We start from the raw sequence: 20,013 nt of genomic DNA on the forward strand, positions 1-20,013 counted from the left end.
CCTTAAGCCATCCCATCTACGGACGCGTGCAGGGTGACACTGATCCTCCACCGCGACGCCCATCCATATTTAAAAGGCGTGCAGGTGACCTGTGGGTGGCCCTCTATGGAACGTGCAAGCTCTTGTGCATCTGCAGGGACCTTGCATGAGACATTTGTGGGAGATTTCCTCAGATTACAGCAATATAATGCACACAGAGGTGATGGCTCTGAATTTAGGAGGCACTCAGGTGACACGTGCCATGCAAGCTGCCACGTTTGACATCTGATCTGGTGATGGACGAGAAAAGACGAAAATGAGCCCGCCAATTAGTTTGTCAATACAAGTGACACCTAAATGAAGCCCAATTACAAACGTGTCTGTGTCCGGTGGATTATAAATTACCATTTCGGATGAAAATTTAATCATGACTCGTGTTAATAGTGAATCAGCTCCATTATTATGGCTTAGAGGTTACATCGTTTTTCAAACAAAAATCAGTCACGTGCAGCAAAGTTTGTGTCTGGTGAGGCAGTGTGATTTACAAATACATGAAGCTACATCGTAGTCATTTGATTGGCCGAGCAAAAAAGTAATATATAAATTGTAGCATTCGGAAAGGTGTTCATTGTCTTACCTTAAAGGAGCTAAAGAGAATTTGGAACTTTGTTACTCTCTGCTGTCATCTACTGGCTTGTGTCATCAGTGCAGCCTCAGTCAGCTCAGTCGTGATGCGCTTGCAAGTACGTGCATTTCTTAGACGCACACGAATAAACTATTCATTTTTGGTTCGTTATTTTGAATTCTACTAGAAGCAGGTTTTTCTTACTTTCACCATTTTCATGCTACACTGACAAATAAAAATGTAAAGAAAAAACTGCAGGGAGAACCATGACGTCACTTTTCAGCACTCTCGCGAGCCCCCATCCTGCGGACCTAATGTGTTCCGCACCAAACATCTCTGATTAAAGTAAAATAAAAGCAAATAGGTGGAGTGTAAAAATAAGCATAAGGGCTCTATGAACTTTAGTTTACAAATGAAATATATGTGCCGTTACTTTTGAATAAAAGCATCGATAGGTAAAGTCCATGCAATGAGAAGAAACAAATACTAGATGGCTCGACGTGCTGTTAAACTGCTAAAATTATCACAAATTTATTATTGTGTGCCAAATCAGGATGCCATTAGGCGAGAAAATTGCGTCTCACTTCATTTGCATGCGCTTAGAACATACTACTTGTATTGCTAATATTCATAATACAATTTGTAAATTCAGCGATTTTGAAGAGAAAAGTGTTACGATAATTGAGAAAGAACTTCAACACTGAATTAATACAGCCTTTAAATATATTTTTTATTTATATTTCCATTTTGACAGGAGAGGCACAGCCTCACTGGTCTCTGCTGACTGTACACTACTGTTAGAAATAGAACTCTTAAGTTTAAATCTATTATTGAATTGTAAGATATCTTAACGTATTAATGTCACTTAAAAAGAAGGAAAATAAACAAATACCATATTCTTTTGAACAGAGCAAAAATTGAGAACTCATACATGAAACTAGGCAAATTTTTTTTTTTTTTGCAGCGTAAGCTCAAGCCTCATCTTTGAACATTATTAGCTGCAAAAAAAGAATAGAGAATTGACAATAAATTTTAGAACTTACCATTCCTTGCCTCCGACATGCCGTTTATGTCATTAATTAAAATGAAGACCTGTTTAAACGGGAAAAACAAAGCCCAAAAATAAATGTAAAGATTTTCTGCCCCACTGGCAGAAAATTTGGCTTTTTTAAAGTAGTATCTATTTCCTGGATTACAATCTTATCACCTTGTTATAAGAACATGCAAAATAAGAAAAATTGCTATACGGAATGAAAATGAATGTTTTCTAATTTCAATTACAGTATTTCCTGTACTATAAGGAGCACCCTCAAAAATAGTCCTATGTGAAATATCTCGACATATAAGGTTAACCAGAAAAGAAGACACCTGAAATTAAAACTGCTTGTTGGGGTTGCATCAAAAATAGTTAGAAAATACACACACACACATATGTTTAATAAATACGTGATTAACTTAAATAATTACAGTGGCTTGCGAAACTATTTGCCCCCCTTGAACTTTGTGACCTTTTGCCACATTTCAGACTTCATACATCAAGATATAAAACTGTAATTCCTTGCAAAGTATCAACAATAAGTGGGACACAATCATGAAGTGGAACACACTTTACTGGATATTTTAAACTTTATTAACATATAAAAAATGAAAAAGTGGGTGTGCTAAATTATTCAGCCTCTTTACTTTTAGTGCAGCAAACCAGAAGTTCAGTGAGGATTTCTGAATGATTCAATGTTGATCAAAATGACTAACAACGATAAATGGAATCCAGATGTGTGTAATAGTCTCTGTATAAATGCACCTGCACTGTGATAGTCTCAACCGTTTTTTATTTGTTAAAAAGGTTTAAAATATCCAATAAAGTGTGTTCCAGTTCATGATTGTGTCCCACTTATTGTTGATTTGTCACAAGAAATTACTGTTTTATATCTTTATGTTTGAAGTCTGAAATGTGGCAAAAGGTCACAAAATTTAAGGGGGCCAAATAGTTTTGCAAGCCACTGTAAGTATAAATGTCAGGAAGCGGTTTTGTATTACACAAATTATGCACACACAACGGCACTTGTGTGCAATACAAGAAATATTTATGTAAAAAAAAAAATAAATTAAAACAATTTGCGACTGCAATATTCAGAGTGACTTTATTGAAGAAAACCACACAACATTGCTTGTGCCCTTCATAACAACCAGCATACATTTGGAACTCATTTACAGCAATTGTTTCTTAAAATGATTTTTGCATTTGATTAAGTGAGCAAGCAAGCTTTCGTTTGATACAATTGGCACTTATCATACAGTCACCTTTTCGGGATTGTCTTAGCGAACCCCTTAAAACACATTTCTGTGCCTACAATTTTCTGCCACACAAAGTCGACACAACAATGCTTTCAAACATGCTGGTTTAAAAACCGCAAAGTAGCCACTCAAGGCAAATATTAATGTAATACAGCCAGGTCAGTTAACTGTACCTTCCTGAGCAGGAGGATTGTGTTTTGTGAGGTAAAACAAAAAAATAAGTGAAACTGCCACTCCATACTATGTTGGAAGACCAAGGACACATTCATAAGCTAAACCTCTCAACACCCACGGCATCTTTTTTGAAATTGTCTAATCACATACTGTTACGGAGTTGTTTGATCAAACAAAATCGGACATTTTTCTTTTTAAGTGTGTTAAACAGTTGCACAAAGCAGAATATAAAAACAGTCTCATAACTAATTGTGCATTGGTTTTATGAAGTGGGCTAAAATAATCCTCCAAGTCAATCAGGCATGTTAAAGCAATGTGGAATAGTTGAGGGATTTATGTTAAACGTTACCTCCGAGCATATTTAGTGTTTTGCATATTTAAAAAAGCGACACACGCAGGATGAAAAATAACATTATGCAAAGAGGCCGCTGAGAACAAGTATAATAATGATAGTCACCCCCTTCCAGTGTTGTCCTCGAAAACGATTTGAAAATGCTCTTCATTTTAGATTTGCGTGTTGCAGTCTGACATCTAGCAAAGAACCAAATTATAGTATTGCATAAAGCAAATGTATCAATCAAGCTAAAAGGCAAAAAGAAATGACAGCCCAAATGAATTCATTTTAACACAATCACATTCTTTCATATGAAATAAATCCCCTTTAAGGTCCAAATGAGTTCAATGTTTAATGCATCTCATCTTAAGTATTCACACATGAACATGAGCAGAGCAGATAGCTGCTGTGTGCTTCCCCTCTGCAGGCACCTGCTGGGAATAGGCATAAATTACATGTTTTTGTCTATCTAGAGCGTAAATTGTCTGATGGGTCGTCTTTAACATTAAATGGATAAGTAGCAAAATGAATGTGTTAATTGACTAACATTTTGAATGAAAAACAGGTGAGGGGATTTTTATACAATTTTAAAATAATTCTAAGCGGAACGGAACGGAGATGAAGACGACTCAAAAAAGAGGTGTAAACAAAATTGACAAAGTAGAAATACATTATAGACACCCGTAGGTCAGGTCCATTTCACCGTGCTAACTATGAATATAAGACTAAAGCAGTAGGTAACAAGTATGTAACCCAAGGTCATAATAGACCACATAGACAGAGGCAATCAGTGGGGGAGATTCACCCGAATCAGGGTCACCTTTTTCATTGGCTAAATTAAAGCACTTTTAAAGGACTTTAGAAGCCAATTTGCCAATTTCTATAGCACTATTATAAGATGCGAATCATGTATTTTGCAAAACCACAAATATATCTGATTTTACATATGCAATTTTTAATCTCGCGTGAGCATTTATCAAGACATTTGATTTTTAGATTTAGAGTAAATTCCATATATATTTGTGGATCTGAACATTATGTGTGTAAATATTTTTGAGACAAAGCTCTCTCCCGTAAAGGTTTTGAGTAAAAAGCTTATAATTTCAGTTGCCATTACACTTTACACCTGGGAAACACGAGCTTAATTTTTTGCATGGCCCAAAATAAATGTCCATGAATGATACATAATCCTTGCTCGAATACACATTTCATAGAGCCATGTTTAGGAGTAGCATGCACCTGTCCTCCTGGGCGCGACCCGTAGGGGACGATGACGCTTCATTGGACAGTGCCATGCAGACTAATAAAAACTGCTGTTAAACGAGAGAGAAGAATAAATGCAAGAAGAACCAAAGCCACCAGAGAGCAGTGTCTATGTCATTTTTAAACAGTAGCATATCATCAATTTCAAGCATTTACAAGCCCTTCACCCAAAATTCAAGCACTTAATCCTTGAACACACATCAAAATTCAAGCATTTTAAGGCGTTTAAGCACCCGCAAAAACCCTGCAGAATGCAAAACGGGATTTTTACCTACAGTGCGTACACATGTAAAATCGAAATTCGCTTCACAAAAATAAACACAATTAAGTGTCCATAAATTAATTTATGGGAGTGAAAGTATGTCTTTATATCAATAATTAATATTCGCATCAAGGGGCATAGGATTAGCTGCAATATGATTGGAAAGATAATACTGTATAACTTATCACACCTCTTTGAAGCTAATGATGAGAGAAGAGACATTTTTTACCCCACTCTGTTGAGAGAAGGAAAACAGTAACAGGAAAGGATAGGGAGAGGAACTACCAAGGGAAGTGGTTCAATGCATCTGTGGCACATCCAGCAATTTATTCAGATGCCTTTTGTCAATGGCAATCGAAGGTGCATGGCAGTAGTTATGACTTTAACTTAGGAATACAAACTCTGGCCTTAAGCGTTTGTGTATTAACGCATTAGTGGACCATGCCCGATGTAAGAAAGATAACTTATTTTAAAGAGACATTTTGCAAGTGGTATTTTAATACCATCAAACTACCACTATTGTTGCTCACGTTCTTCATAGCATCCAAAAATATCATACATTCTTTTGTGGAATTGCAAATAATGTCAAATCCAAGTTATGTGTGGCTGATGTACATCCATGAATACAGTGGCTTTCTGTACAAAAACGACAGACTTTTAAGTAAAATAGTTACTTAAACAGCAGCCAGTAAGATTGCTTGACAGAACATTTTTTTAAAATATTTAAACTGAGATGTGAAATTGGTACCAAAGAGCAAAATCGGAATACATACAGCAGGGATTATATCATCAACAAAAGATGAGTGCATGAATCCTTTTTCCTTTCAAGCAGTACCAAAACAATAGTTTAGCTACACAAAATGTGGTAACAAATTAGTAACATGAGTTTACAGTTCCTCTCAAAAAAACTTCTTGTAAAACGACTTTGCAGGGAAGACATTGTGATGTATAACTGTTTTGAGGATACACAAAGGAAAGTGCTGTGACATACCATAGAACAATGCATACCAAAAATACTTTAACTGATTAGGATGGAACATGAAAGGATAAATAAAGCCATATTGTACCAGTGTATACATTATACATTGGGCACAGTGACAACTACTCACAAAGTACCGTGAAAATACATTTGTTTTTAAATGTTACAGCATCAGCATCAATCATTCTAAAGCCCTAGAACTTTGAATTTGAAAGGTAAGGCATGTAAAAGCGTAAGTAACAACAAAAAAAATATCCCAACGTCATTCAAACACTTCCATAATAACAAAGCAAAATGCTTGCATTCAGATTATTGCACTAGCAGTAAAAAAATTCAACTAAAACCAGGGCATTTAAATGATAGTATTCACAATTAGAACAAAAGTAAGGACAACAAAAGAAGTAAACTTAAGAACAGAGACTTTGTTTAATTCCCCGACTACATTTATATTAATTGAGTGTCCAGGTTGAGGTCAACATTTGAGTTATCAAAACAATGGCATGAGCAGAAAGGGCTACTCCTGTTTACCTGCTCACTCACGTCATTCCTCAAATGACAACTGCAAATTTATCTTTTAGTATTACTATTGTATACTTCATTTACCGCGTTAAATTGTCTGTATCTTCAACTGTTGTTTACGTATTGACAGAAGCATACTGTAGATGTAAACAAATGCATTTTTGCAGTGATGCACTTTCGACTGTAAGACAGAAAATAACTACGAACAATCAATGTGAGGCTTAGAAAGTGCAATTGCATGCATACATTTTTCTTGTACGTCAAAGACCAACATTTCTTGCTAATGAAAAGTGAAGAATCGGCATATTTGGCAAACCGATGCACTGGTCAATTGAGATGTTTTAGAATTAATTTACTATGAGTGATCAATTACAGTAATGAAAGTGAGAACACAATGGCATTTTGAATCGTTTGTAACTAAATATGAGCATTGTTACGTTTGTTGCTCACATTCACATCATTTTTAAAAAGACTCAAATTTTAGCAATATGTGGGTTTTAAAGAACCGCCGCACAAAGCAGGCTAATACCGTGGTTAGGGTACGCTGCTTTTTGTTTTGTTTTGTTTTTGAACAGCAGATTTACGTTTTTTCACGTGTTTATATGGTCGTACATTTTAAATTCTAGCAATATGTGGGTTTTAAAATGTTATTTTCCGCAGGTAAACATTAATAACATGAGCTGCGATTGAAGCTTGACTAAATGTGGCAAGCGCAATAATTATCCCAACGTGTAAACATAAGTGTTACAAATGGTTTAATCACATTCAACCTTTAACAAATGACATTTGATTGCCCCTACAGCTTTTGGTAAAACACAAATTCGTTCCCGACACATTTTTACAGTAAGCACGTGACCTGAATAAAACACAGGATAGCCCACTGTTGTCTCACAAGTGCAAACACAAAAACTGAACAGTGTGACATTTTTGGATTTGAATGAAATCAAGTACTTAAAATGCACAGTATGGTCGATTTTAACGGTTTATGAATTAAATATGCAATTGTTAAGTGTTTCATATTTATAAGAACCCCCCCCCAAAAAATCATGAACTCCCACTTCATACATACATAAACTACTGCCCAAAAAGGTCTCAACGTCTTCCGTCTCTCCCTCTACTTTTTATTGAGTTTACCTGCCTTTCTCTTGGGCTCATAGGGTGTCCGCAGTATGCTTGGTGTTTCCTCCATGACACGTACCAGCAGGTTATCTATGTAGTCCTCCAGCTCCCTGATGTGAGCGTCCTTCTTTTTCGACACTTCTTTCTGCTTAATGAGTTCCTGGACCACTTCCTCAAAGGAACAGTTCCTATAGGCTGCTGTAGGCCCTTGTGTCGTGTCCTGGGCATGCAAAGTGGGCAAACATTACAATTTGTATTTTTACCAGAGTTAGATGTGCGTCATGTTAGTTGGTTTCCTACTAAAAAATGGTGGTTGAGAACTGCTCATCATTTTGGAGTACCACATCAACAATAAATGTCTGAAGAAAACGTAAAAAAAATCTTCTGGGATCTGACATTTAAATGAGTGAGCTTGTATTGAACTGCATTGGTACACTTGCATTGCCAGGTGCAAACACATGCAGGCTTGCCATTAAAACACATTTCCATTAAATGTATTGCACTATGCACACAAATTGGCTCTATGCTCAGTATTAATCCCTTTTCCGAGCTGAATTGTAATGCTAAGAGGAATAGTTTTCGAGAAACTGACCACATTAAGATGACATTAAAATAGCAGAGGGTCCCAATGTGTATTTGGAATACAACTTTAATCATAAAACTTTTCTAACAGCTCCAAACATCACCTGTTTTTGGCCTTTTAATTTCACTAATTCAGAAATCTCTTAAAGCATAGACATCATCACGGTCCTTTTTGGGGGGCAGATCTTGTATGAGAACAGAAGCTGTAATTCTTTTTAATGAGGGAGCACTTTATCACGATAATGCTGGATATCCTCCCCCAAATCGATAGCACAGCAAAGGCTTTACTCTTGTTTAAAATACCAAAGTTATCACGCTGCACTCCCATGCCTCAGTCATGAGACCAATGCAGAGCAAAGACAATGCAGAACGGCTTGGTGTTAGACTGTTTGCCAGGTGTCTTATCACTTCATGAGCACAGAAGCGAGGAGACACAGGCCAAAACGAAAATTCTCTAGATTTTGACTACACAAGAAGAAAAGCACATCGAATTAAAACATCAAATCTTTGGGTTATTTGAGAAAGTGCAGCAGGATTGCCAATTTTAAGGAAAATAGAAACTGGATTTATACACATTCATTATCTTTTGCAATGAAATGAGCTTTAGTAGCTGGGGCTAGAGGTCTGAATTTGACCATGAACCAGCAAGTAATGATGACCGTTTCTCTGCGATCAGAAGTTGAGAAGATAAGGCATAAATTCACCATTCTACAGTAGTGTCATTACCGTTTCTAATGAGCTCAGCTTTGAGAATTTAAAAAGCTTCATCCTTTGAAATGTGTGTGCGTGTGTTATCCTCCACACCAGTGCATGTGGTTAATTAGGGCCTTGAAGAGGAGGAAATGGGAGCTGGCATTTCTGCAAACCAGTGCAGCATGTGCACGGGCACATGTGTGGATAATGACAGACCTCAACACTCACACAAAAAGGTGACGAAAGCCATTATCAGCATCCCCCTTTCTCATTTTGTCGTCCCTTGAGCCATTGCACTAGAGTAGATACCAAATATGCTGTGCTGTAAATCACACAATTTAGAGGTTCTGAAAACAGATACAAGGCCTTATAATTAAGGAAGAGTATTGTGCATATATTTACGATAAAAATATTTGTACTTTTTGCACGTTAAGACTTTTCCCAAATTCAACATTCTGGAGAAACCGAAGACTTTAACTAACCTCATGAATATTTCACACTAAAGTAATTCATATTCAGGGCAGACATGATGATATAAGTGTGCAGCTGCTAATTAGTTGAATAGCACATCTGAATTTTTGAGGCCTCACGGATCAATGTCACCAGCTGCTGCATCAAATGAGACTTGAGACTTGTTCTCCATTTCAACGTGTCAAAATTTTACAGGTCCATTCTTGCATTTTCCGTTCACTTAAAAGTGACAATATGCAACAATTTCACAAGAGTAAAATCATGGTTTGACATGTTAAGTTGTCTCACGTTTTTTGAGGCGTAGACGTCCTTGCCCCCTTTACCCAGGGTGAAGTCTTCATTTCCGATTTTGTCACTGTAAAACAGTCAAAATGGAAGGACAGGTCAGGAAATTATGCATGAAATAAAGCGCTGACATTGACTCACTGTCAAAAACAAATGATGTTCAAATACTTGAGAAGAGAGGAGTACTTTAACATTAGACTGCAGCAGTGATCTTTGAATAAATTTAATTATGTATTAAATGAACAAATGCATTATATTACAACTGACCATTTAAGATGATGGACCTATAAAGATAAGTGGTTAATTGGCTGTTCTATCGTTTTAAAGAATCTCATTAGGATTGCTCAGAGGGTTCTCTTATCAAGCCCAAGCTCTCTAAAGAGCCTCTAATGACACCTTCCATTCTGATAAAGCACAATGTAGTCTCAGTGTTCCTCATTCTCTATTGAAGCCAGAAAAGACAAAACAGGTTCAATAGAACCAAAACACAGACAGACAATAGAAGGGAGTGCATGAGAGAAGCTTTCGAGGGATAATGATAATACTGTAAACATCCTGTAGATTGGACGCCTTTGACCTAAGTTCCGTCTCATGGTCATGGGAAAGAAAGTTCTCTATTCCATGAACAACAAGGCAATTGAAATGCATAACTCTTCTACTACATCATATACGACACATCTTTATTTACCTTGCTTTGTAGTGGGAGTTGAAAGGGTTAGTGTGTGCTTGTGAATCCCCACTGAATGGGTTCGGGGAACGCAGTTCTCCAGAACTACCCGAACTGCCCAAGCGACCCCCATTGCTGGTTTTGCGGCCATCCTTTTTTCCAGTCATGCGTTCCAATAGGCTGATCTTCTCCTTTTTCTCCTTGGGCTTGTCCCACAGCTGCCCTTGCTCCCCCTCGAATGGGTTGCGGTTGCGTGGGAGCGTGGCATACTTCTGTGGCAGGGTGTCACTGATATCAGTAAAAGGGTCACTGTGTGCCTCGTTGTCCTGGAGGCCTGGCACCGCGCTATGAGAACGCCTGTGAGGAACAGCTGTACCTGTAAAGTTATTGAATGATTCATTGATCCTTGTAGGCTTTTCAGAATTATATACACGGACAAATTTGCTGTTGCATTTTTGTAAATAAAAATCAGCAATTAAAGAAACAACTTCAGCCGAATGAATGCGATAACAAAAACTTGAACTAATATTACTCTTATATAACAGGCACCCTCAATTTTTACTATAAATCTGTATAAAATGTTTCACTTTTCCTCAGCTCAAACTTTGCTGTTAATGCAATAGCAATCACACCCGAGTAGCAGCGGTGAGAGCACCAAATTCTAACCACTGGACCACCAGTGGTATAACATACGAAAAGGCAATTTTATTTAATTATCATACAATTTATGTCACTGTACCACGGACAAATTTTAATTCAGTTGTGCATTTAACATGTTTCAATGACAGTAAATCATCTTGTATAGAATATAATTTATTGTCATTGTAACATGTGAAATGCACAACAAAGATACCATTTATCTCTGGTACTGGTGACTAAAGGTAGTGTGATGCTGAGATAAAACATAATGGACACTTAACATAGATCAATTTAGAAGAAAAAGCAAGTCAAGCAGACAAAGGTAAGGGCAGTTACACATTCATCAGTCAGATATTTAATATCCACTGCATCAATTGCGATAATAATTACTAGATAAAATTATTCAGTGGTATAAAAGTTGCAGGCTTTTTATAAAAAAATCAAAGTATGCAAAATGATCCAACAACTTTTTTGAACTCCTAAAAGCCCTTTGGACATAAAACCCTCACAAGATATTTCAATTACTCACCACTTTCTTCTATGGAATTCATGGAGTCCAGTTTGGGTCGAAAGTGGGTCCCGACGAGATCTGACATGGAGTGTGCTGCAGAGAGTTTCTGGGCCCCAGAGAGTAAAGATTTCTTAGCTTTGGTTTCGGGCTTGACTCGACGGTCTGGGGCAGTTTGGTGATAATTAGGATCCGCGTCACATGCTGCAGAGCGAGGTAGGATGGCTGAAGACGTGTCGCTGTCATGTTTGCGTCCTTTCATTTTCACCTTGAGTTTAGAAAAAGGCGAGCGTGGCTTCTCTTTCATGGACAAGTCAAACATGCTTGCTGTCATATTGTTCCGCATAAACTGGATGCTGACTTGGATACGGCCTCGCTCTTTCTTCTTCTTTGACGGCTTGGACTGCAAGGTATACCAGCTAAAATGAAAACGGAGAAAACTTAGCAAACTCAGTCCTTTAATTAAAAAGAAGAGAGCAAGGGAAAACAGGATTGGTTCATTGTTGATTATCAATTCATGCAGAACTCGTGAATGTGATACGAAGTTAATATTTCAGCATACAAATCCAATTTCTTGACACCAATTCAGAAGCTCAAGTTTTTTGATTTGTAGAGGAATTGACATTTAGGACAGGCACTCTTGATGAATCAGAACATATTAAGTGGAATCTTGGAAAGGAGCTTTTCAGGCTTCTTTTGGGCCTCAATTCATTCAGGCTCCTTCTGCTTTCAACTGGACGTGACGGGATTTGTGTGTTTAAAATAATGATGCATTCGCACAAATCTGGCCTTTGTTCAAAACCGCAAGATAAGCAACTGGGGCACTGAATCGCATTGTGAATGCCCATTTCATACATGCTAATCAAGATAAACAGTAATTACTTCTGTGATATAACAAATCAGGAAGCCAAAATAATAAAACGAAAAGGTAGGGTTGAATCAGTCAGGTTCAACAAAAATTGCACCAGAAAATCATTTTGTCATATATTTTTTTCATAGACAAGATGCACCAGGCTATAGGGAGCATGAAATTGAGAGTACAGTAAGATCTTCCGTGTACACAGGTACATTTTAATGCAATGCATTAATATGTGCAGCTGACCTAAATCGCAAAACATTCACCAACACATTACCACTAGACCACCAGTGATACAAATGACATACAAAATGGCATTGGAGCTTATCTCATCATCACAAAATTTTAACTCACTGTGTCTCAACACTGATTTCTATAGTGCATTCTGATAGGTTAAAAAGTCTCTATATTTATTCTCCTGTGCGTCAATAACCTCTTGGTTTAATATGTATGCTAACGTAAGAGAGCTGCTATAGTATTTTGTTGAAAGATTTTTGGTATTCTTCAATTTCTAACATTTGTTGGTGAAAAGGTAAAGAAACGGTTTAATCTATCAGAATGCACAATATAAATCAGTGTTCCTGGCACTGTGAGTAAAAATAGTGTGATAATGAGATGTGGTCTGAAGCCTTGTCATGTGTTATTGAACCACAGGTGGTCTAGTGGTAAAGTGCCAGCACTCTCACCACCACTACTCTGGCTGATGCCAGTTCCATACAATGCATACCTGTAATTACTGTATGCATTTACAATCTCACAGGGTTAGAAGTCGCACTTATCAATTTTCAGGCTAAATTTCAGATGCACTTTATAGCCTAGAAAATACGGTATGTTATTTGCAGTCGTAATACTTGCAATATTTCTCTATTCTAAAGTAGGAAGGCCTGGTAGCCGAGTCACGAGGTTCCATTTCACATACTGCACAAAATGCTCCATCAGATCCGCAGCAAGAGTATTCCGCCGATATGAGGTCGGCACCGCAGCCCTCGTGTGTCAAGGACATGGTACACCTCCCTGTGCTTGGAAGCACAATCCTCCTGCTAGGCCCCAGTCCTCATAATAAACAAACACAGGTGTGTGATAATTATGGGCTGCCCGCTCAGATATCACGACAGTCTTTCCTCCCCAATTTGTCAGTTCAAAAACATCACAAACGGCGGTAGCAAATGCGGTCATGATATCTAAGGTCTTGATGCCGTTGTCAGATTTGCTTGCAGTGTGGGAATCGACTAAGAGGCAACATGGGTCATATTTTAGATGAAAGGTCCACGGCCTCAAAAGGAATCAGCTTAGGGATAAAAATGGCAACTGATTAGAACATATTGCAGTTCGCTTCACTAGTGGGTCAGGTAGAACTACAACAGTTGGTGAGTTCATTCGCACCACAGGCAATTTAGTTGTATTGCTCCTTTTTGCCATGTTAAGCCAAGGCATATGTATTGGAAGGTCAGATTGAACTTATCTTTAAGTTTTAGTCTCTTTGGGAAATCATGCTTTGTTTTTACGGTCTGTACGCTGCCCTTCACCAGTCAAGGTCTCATTCACCAGCAGCAATGTTAACATAAGGATAGCAAAGTAATGAATAATACAGTCACATGACATCATAGTTGAATGTCGGTTAACGCATCAGCGCTAAGCCTGGGAATCCAAACCTCAAAACAGTTACAAATTAAGGTGAGGTCAAAATTGAGGTTTTTGAAACATTTACACAATGGTTAACTGTTGTTAAAAGTGTCGATAAAAATTGTTCAAACCTCATATTGTTAGAATATGATATAATGAAATTGTGAATATATTAAATTGCTGTTAAAAGTGTCGATAAAAACTCATATTGTTGGGATATGATATAATGAAATTGTGTGTTTAATTGCTGTTAAAAATGTCGAAAAAAATTGTTAAAACGTCATATTGTCAGATATAACGACATTGTGAATATGCTTAATTGCTGTTAAAATTGTCGAGAAAAATTGTTCAAACCTCACATTGTTTATTTGCTGTTAATAGTGTCAATAAAATTGTTCAAACCAAAAAAAACGCATAAACCATTTGAATGCAAGTGTGCAAACTGTATAAACGATATAATGTGATCATCTTGATTAGGCAAATTAGACAACACACAAGAAGCAACTGAACAAGATATGTGTTTTGGTAGTAGCTACACAACTGAATATCTACAGATTTTGACCAAGTATTCATTATACAAGAGGAGTATCCCTTTTCAGCTTTTTGCATTATGTTTCTATTGACTTGAGCCAATTTTCCCAAAACATTCATGTTGGGTTAATTAAAGTCATTAAACTCCCTATAGTGCGAAAAAAGGCATTAATGTTTTTATTGTATTTTTAATGTGCAGACTACTTACTGGCCACTTTTTCAAAATGTATACCACCACCTAGCCAAGCTCACGTTTGATAGGCTCCAGTTTACTGGTTGCCCAGGTGTGGAAAGGAACTTGATGAAATGAATGGACAAGTGTCTAACATAACATGTTTAGCCAGCTCCACTAGTTTTACACAGGCAGATTAGTTAGTGGTATCAAAGTTAGGCATAGTTGACGAAGAAGATATATAATTTTCTGGGGAAAAAAGGGGACACAAAGATTTTACATCGTCTGGTGTGCATTTTATCAGTAAAAATCAGGAAATTCTACTCGAATCAATTATGTTCATTAAAATGTCCAGCGTCAAATAAGGAAACTCACATAACCAGTCCAGATCTCTGAGCAAGCAAATCAGGTGGTTAAGGTCAGCTAGTGATTGTACTTTGCAGAAAACGCACTTAGTTTAAAAAAAAAGGTACTGGAGAAAGATACAAGCTCAGACATTATGTTGTGCATGCCTGATTTGACTATTTTGATTTTTGGATTTTTCGTCACCTTATCACTCTATTTTTGATTAGCTGCATGTCACTTTTGAATGGGACAGTTGACGCACCGAATAGGTCAGAGCACAGCAATCCACATGTTGAATATCCCGATTTGAGGTCAGAGTGGCACATCTTAAAATAAGAGGATGATGTCAAGATATCGAGGTCAGTTCTAACACACGACATTCACCGGGAATAAAGATTAACTTTTAAGGAATGACATCAAACAAAATATCCATAGATTGTAGTGAGAGGCTATAAACTGGGAAAATGATCCTTCCATGTGAACTTGTTTAAAGTAATCTATCTGAAAATTATCTATTTGCAAAGAAATATTGATCAGTTGCTCCGACAGTTGGCCAACTTTAACTAGTTCACATGAGAAAAAGGAATCTTGGAAACTAGTCAACATTTTGGATGGAGGAATAATTTAATTTGGAACAATACAGTACTTTACCAATGTTTTCGAGGATCTGAGATTGCTGTTCTCACAGGCGATTTATTTTTTAGTAAGCTGTACTCAGGAAGCATCCTCATGTTTGTGTCCAAAATGAATATGCTTTTTAGAAATGGAGTCAACCCCTTAACAGTCCTGCAAAATTATCCAAAAATTCCAATCCAAGAATATGGACGGTTTTGATCTCTTTTGAAATGTAATACATTACGATTGGCCCAAAATAATCACTGCAGATGCTACTAATATTAAGTAATCTGAGTTGGAGCACACACAAATCAGAGGTTTTTATTCTCGCCTGTATTTTTCCTTTTGCATTTAAATGCCTGCAGATGAGTGTAGCATGGGCATCTTAGCTGGAAAACAGGGGATACAATAGCTTGAAGCATTACCTGGTACCTTGTCACAAATTTTATCACAATCTGAAACACTAAACATTGTCTTACACCTTTTTCTAATGGCAAGTCTAGGCCTTTCCAAAAGTGACCATTTGGAGACGACCAGTTGACAGCACTAAAATCTTTACAACTGTGTATTTTACTTTCAGCATTTTTCTAGACATTTTGAAAGAGTTTTAAATTTTCGACTTCTCTTTCCAGAAGTCAATTAATGATTGCAGACAATTGTGCCGAATAATAGTGCATGAAAATTAATAACAAGTGGTGTTACGGATGTTTATTTTGGGGTCTAATTTAATTCCACGATGTATATCTGCGTATTATTCTTATCAGATTTTATTGGCAGACCAATGTGTCAATCATCATTTGATTCGATTGCTACTGGCTAAAGATATTTGACCCTTAAGTAGGTTGTGTCTTTTTTTTTTAATTACAAGTCCTCAAAGGGTGTCACAGGCTAAAGATCATGAAAAGAAGCTTGCAATTGGCCGAGAGTGGTGTCAATAAAAAGTTCAGAGGCTAACTACCAAATTTGAAATCATCTGACAAGTTTGTTTATTTTTAAAGGGCAATTATCAAGCAAAAAAAAAAAAATGATTACAAGAAGTATTGTAAAACGATGCAGGAATGCTTTAAGGTGCATTTTTTTCTTATGCGTCGACATCATCGTGTCTTTTGGAGTTAATATTTAACACAGTTGGATTTACTGGACTATCGTGAATGTAACCAGACCATGTGTACAATTATTTCCTAAGTAGAATATCACAGCACTTTTCCGGTGAGTTGTACCAGCTTTATAATTTTCGGGTATCTTGTTTCAGACTGATGGTGATGTTTCTATGATGAGTACAATTTGACATTAGTGACGCGAGTACAAACAAATAAGCAATACTGAGGTATTAGTTATATTCCAATTGAAAGCCTTACCACTGACTACTGATACTAATACTCACTCTGTTTTTTGTCGCTGCTTGTTGTCAAACACTTCGTTGAGGTTGATGGACCTCTGACCCAGGAACTTGTCCAGCCCAACCAGGGACCGATGCATAACAATGAAGCAAAGCTCATAGACTTCTGGGTTGCCATCCACAAGTAACCCGGGGAGTTCGAAGGAAGCCTCTTCTCTCCAAACAGGGCTGAGCGTCTTCTCCGCCACGGAAGTTGAGTATTTTTCCTTCCCCAGCTGAATGATGGTGTACGCATCATTGGTGCCATTTTTGCCCTTCGGCTGTAAACCGGCAGCTTGGAGAACAGTGGTTTGGACATGAGTTGGAAACCACTTTTGAGACTGTTCAGCCAGTGACATTGTCTGTACTGGTTTTCCAATATATTCTTCTGCAGTTATTTATAAGTGTGTCATGTGTAAATACATATTTCACATTCTGTTATTCATGTTAGGCTTAGATACTCAGATATCCAAGCCACAGATTTCCGAGTCATCTGGAGGAGTAGAGGGGAAATCTAGCATTAACATAGACAACAACTCAAAACAACAAATTTGAACAACAAATTTTAGGATAGTATCAAAAAAATTACATACAAATTTGACACTTATTGTCATGAGCATTTATAAAAATACAAAGACACATTAGTACAGTTGGTATCAAATGCTACAACAAATGCTAAAGTATCAAATTCAACCTAGAACCTAAAAGTTTTATTTTAATGAGGGCTTACAAATGGATCAGCCAATGTTTGCGCTATGCCTTCCATTTCCTCATTACACGATGTCTGACCATAGCCATAGACCACAAGTGTAATGCAACCTCCATACAGACTAGAACTGGGCGAAAATACATTTATTTTGATTTACCTTTATATTACAACACAATATATTGTAATCGTTCATGTGGGGAATTGACTGCTGAACCAAAAATATATGCAGTTGTGTATTATCGGCTAAGCTTCTTTTAAACATGTACTAAATATATTAAATTATACTTCAGTATTAACATAAAATAAAGAACATACATAATCATTGTTAAAATACTACTTCCATTTTTGGACTAGCTGTTAAATTGGAATGGCGCAAACATAAAACTGAAAAATATGTATTTACTTTGTCTCCCTTTTTGTCGGTTCCCCAAAAATTGTTTGCTACTTGGTGTATTGTTTTCCCTTATTTTTGGAAGGTCATGTTAATATCGTAGGATGCTGTGTCATTATTAGGTACTAGGCAGAAACTAAAACATGATGAATCCTGCGTTTAGTCACGTAACGCTGCAGATTGAGGAGCAAAATTGTGTCAATTTAATTCTGAATACATGTACTCGCTGGGAAGGTTCCCTAACACTATTCGTCGAATTATCCATAGCGAAATAGGTTTTTGATTAATAAAATTACTTATTTTGTTTTTAATACAAGCGAGCAACGCCTTATTTAGCTAACAAATTACTGAAGTTAATGTATTAACACGACTTGTTAACACATTAAAAAAAACGATTTTCACGGATTTTTCAACCCATAATGAAACAAGCTACATATTATCAGCTAGGAAGGGCTAGCATCCGCACAAGTAGCTTTATGTATAAATCTTACCTCGGAGTCAGGTGGATCGACTTATCAGTTCATTGTATTCTAGCTCAATTAATACACAAATATTATGTATTTTCAAGGTAGATACGAGCAAAATATATATATATAAATTTCAGCAAAAGTTACTCTTTCTTTTTGCTAACAAATACTATCGGGCAAATGACAGCGTTACTTCCTGGTATGACGTCACTTCCGCCTCAAGTCGGCAGAATTTGAGGAAGTGAAGTGTAGTAAAAAAGTCCACGCCCACGAAAATAAAAGAATTCGGGAGTTATAAAGCAGTTATATACTGTACTACTAACCTGCAATTTGGTCAATAAGGATAAATTATGTTCTAGTAAAAAATCCCCCACTCCAGGCATCATAGTTGGATAAAACAAATTGATCAATACAGCAACGCGGCATGGAAAAGTCGAACATATGTGGCATGTGCATGGTGCAATGACTGATCAATACTTTAGCCCACACGTGATGATTTGGTAAAGGGCATTATTCAATAGGATTTTTTACTATCTTCATTTTTTTGTTTTATTTTAGTAAAAATACTGTATTTTAAATTGAAGCTTGGTCTTGTATTTTTGAATAATTGATTAAAATGAAACATGTTTTGACTTACACTCTGCCCCACAAAAAATATTGATAAGATTTATATATAAGTATGCACAGGGTTGGGTAGGGTTACTTTAACTTGATTACTTTCAATTACTTTTGGATTACTCCAATACCAAATATGCTAATAAAAGACAAAATAAATTAAATATGAATAAAATTGCTAAATTTTGTGCAGGCTTGGGGAGTAACAGAATACACGGAACGGCAAAAATGATGTTGGCAAGCTGTTTGGATTTATTTTCATTTTGTTTCTGTCGCATTTTATGTTAGTTTTGCCGGAGATCAAAGAGATCAAAGCCAGGAGAGAAAGCTTACCACGTGTTGTGAGTCATAATTTTATTCAAAATTAGTTTCTTTTGTCTTTTATCAGCATATTTGGTATTGGAGTAATCCAAAAGTAATTGAAAGTAATCACGTTAAAGTAACCCTACCCAACCCCGAGTATGCATTCGTTAAAGGACATATATCCTATGACAAAGCCCTTTTACAATAAACTGTAACTGCATCTTATCTTTGACACAACGGGGATGCTTTGTCTTATGTTTTGAGATTTTTTTGGAGTGGAGACGATTCTCATCAAGAAATATAACGTTCATCATCACCGTGCCTTTCCCAGGTAAATCAACTTAAAGCAACTGAAAATAGCAAGTTCAGGAGATGTATGTATACATATCTTCGCATTTCAAGATCTTGATAATGAACTATACTTATGCCTGACCATTGACATAGTGGCAATGCCTTTTCTTGAGATTTAAAAGTTATTTTGGTAGAGATGCTTCTTGTCAGGAAATAGCCTGCATTTTTCTTTAAAACCGCGCTTGTCTTGGGTAAAGCTTATGTGCATTCTGTACTTTGAGACTAGTTGCTTTTGTTCAATTAAAAAAAAACATCAGAACATA

The 20,013-nt window shown here is 36.7% G+C and overlaps 1 protein-coding gene across 1 annotated transcript; it reads right to left on the reverse strand.

The window, feature by feature from the left end:
* Positions 1-2,718: 2,718 nt before the first annotated feature.
* On the reverse strand, positions 2,719-18,682 carry rab11fip2 (RAB11 family interacting protein 2 (class I)). Its single transcript, XM_088351555.1, has 6 exons — positions 18,506-18,682; positions 16,921-17,407; positions 11,416-11,813; positions 10,269-10,623; positions 9,584-9,650; positions 2,719-7,769 (listed from the first exon to the last, which is right to left on the reverse strand). The coding sequence occupies exons 2-6, from the start codon at positions 17,271-17,273 to the stop codon at positions 7,545-7,547; spliced, it is 1,398 nt and encodes a 465-aa protein (XP_088207681.1). The 5' UTR covers positions 17,274-17,407; positions 18,506-18,682; the 3' UTR covers positions 2,719-7,544.
* Between the last annotated feature and the right edge of the window lie 1,331 nt (positions 18,683-20,013).

Source organism: Urocampus carinirostris, chromosome 13, assembly GCF_059441175.1.
Source record: "Urocampus carinirostris isolate Australia breed hairy pipefish chromosome 13, RoL_Ucar_1.0, whole genome shotgun sequence".
NCBI classification, from domain to species: domain Eukaryota; kingdom Metazoa; phylum Chordata; class Actinopteri; order Syngnathiformes; family Syngnathidae; genus Urocampus; species Urocampus carinirostris.

Excerpts from the sequence above, each read along its gene's own strand:
- rab11fip2 (XM_088351555.1), bottom strand. The coding sequence starts at position 17,273 with ATGTCACTGGCTGAACAGTCTCAAAAGTGGTTTCCAACTCATGTCCAA. Across the intron at positions 11,814-16,920 it reads AAGCAGCGACAAAAAACAGA|CTGGTATACCTTGCAGTCCA; the intron begins GTGAGTATTAGT and ends TTTTCATTTTAG. Across the intron at positions 9,651-10,268 it reads AACTCCCACTACAAAGCAAG|TGACAAAATCGGAAATGAAG; the intron begins GTAAATAAAGAT and ends ACTGTTTTACAG.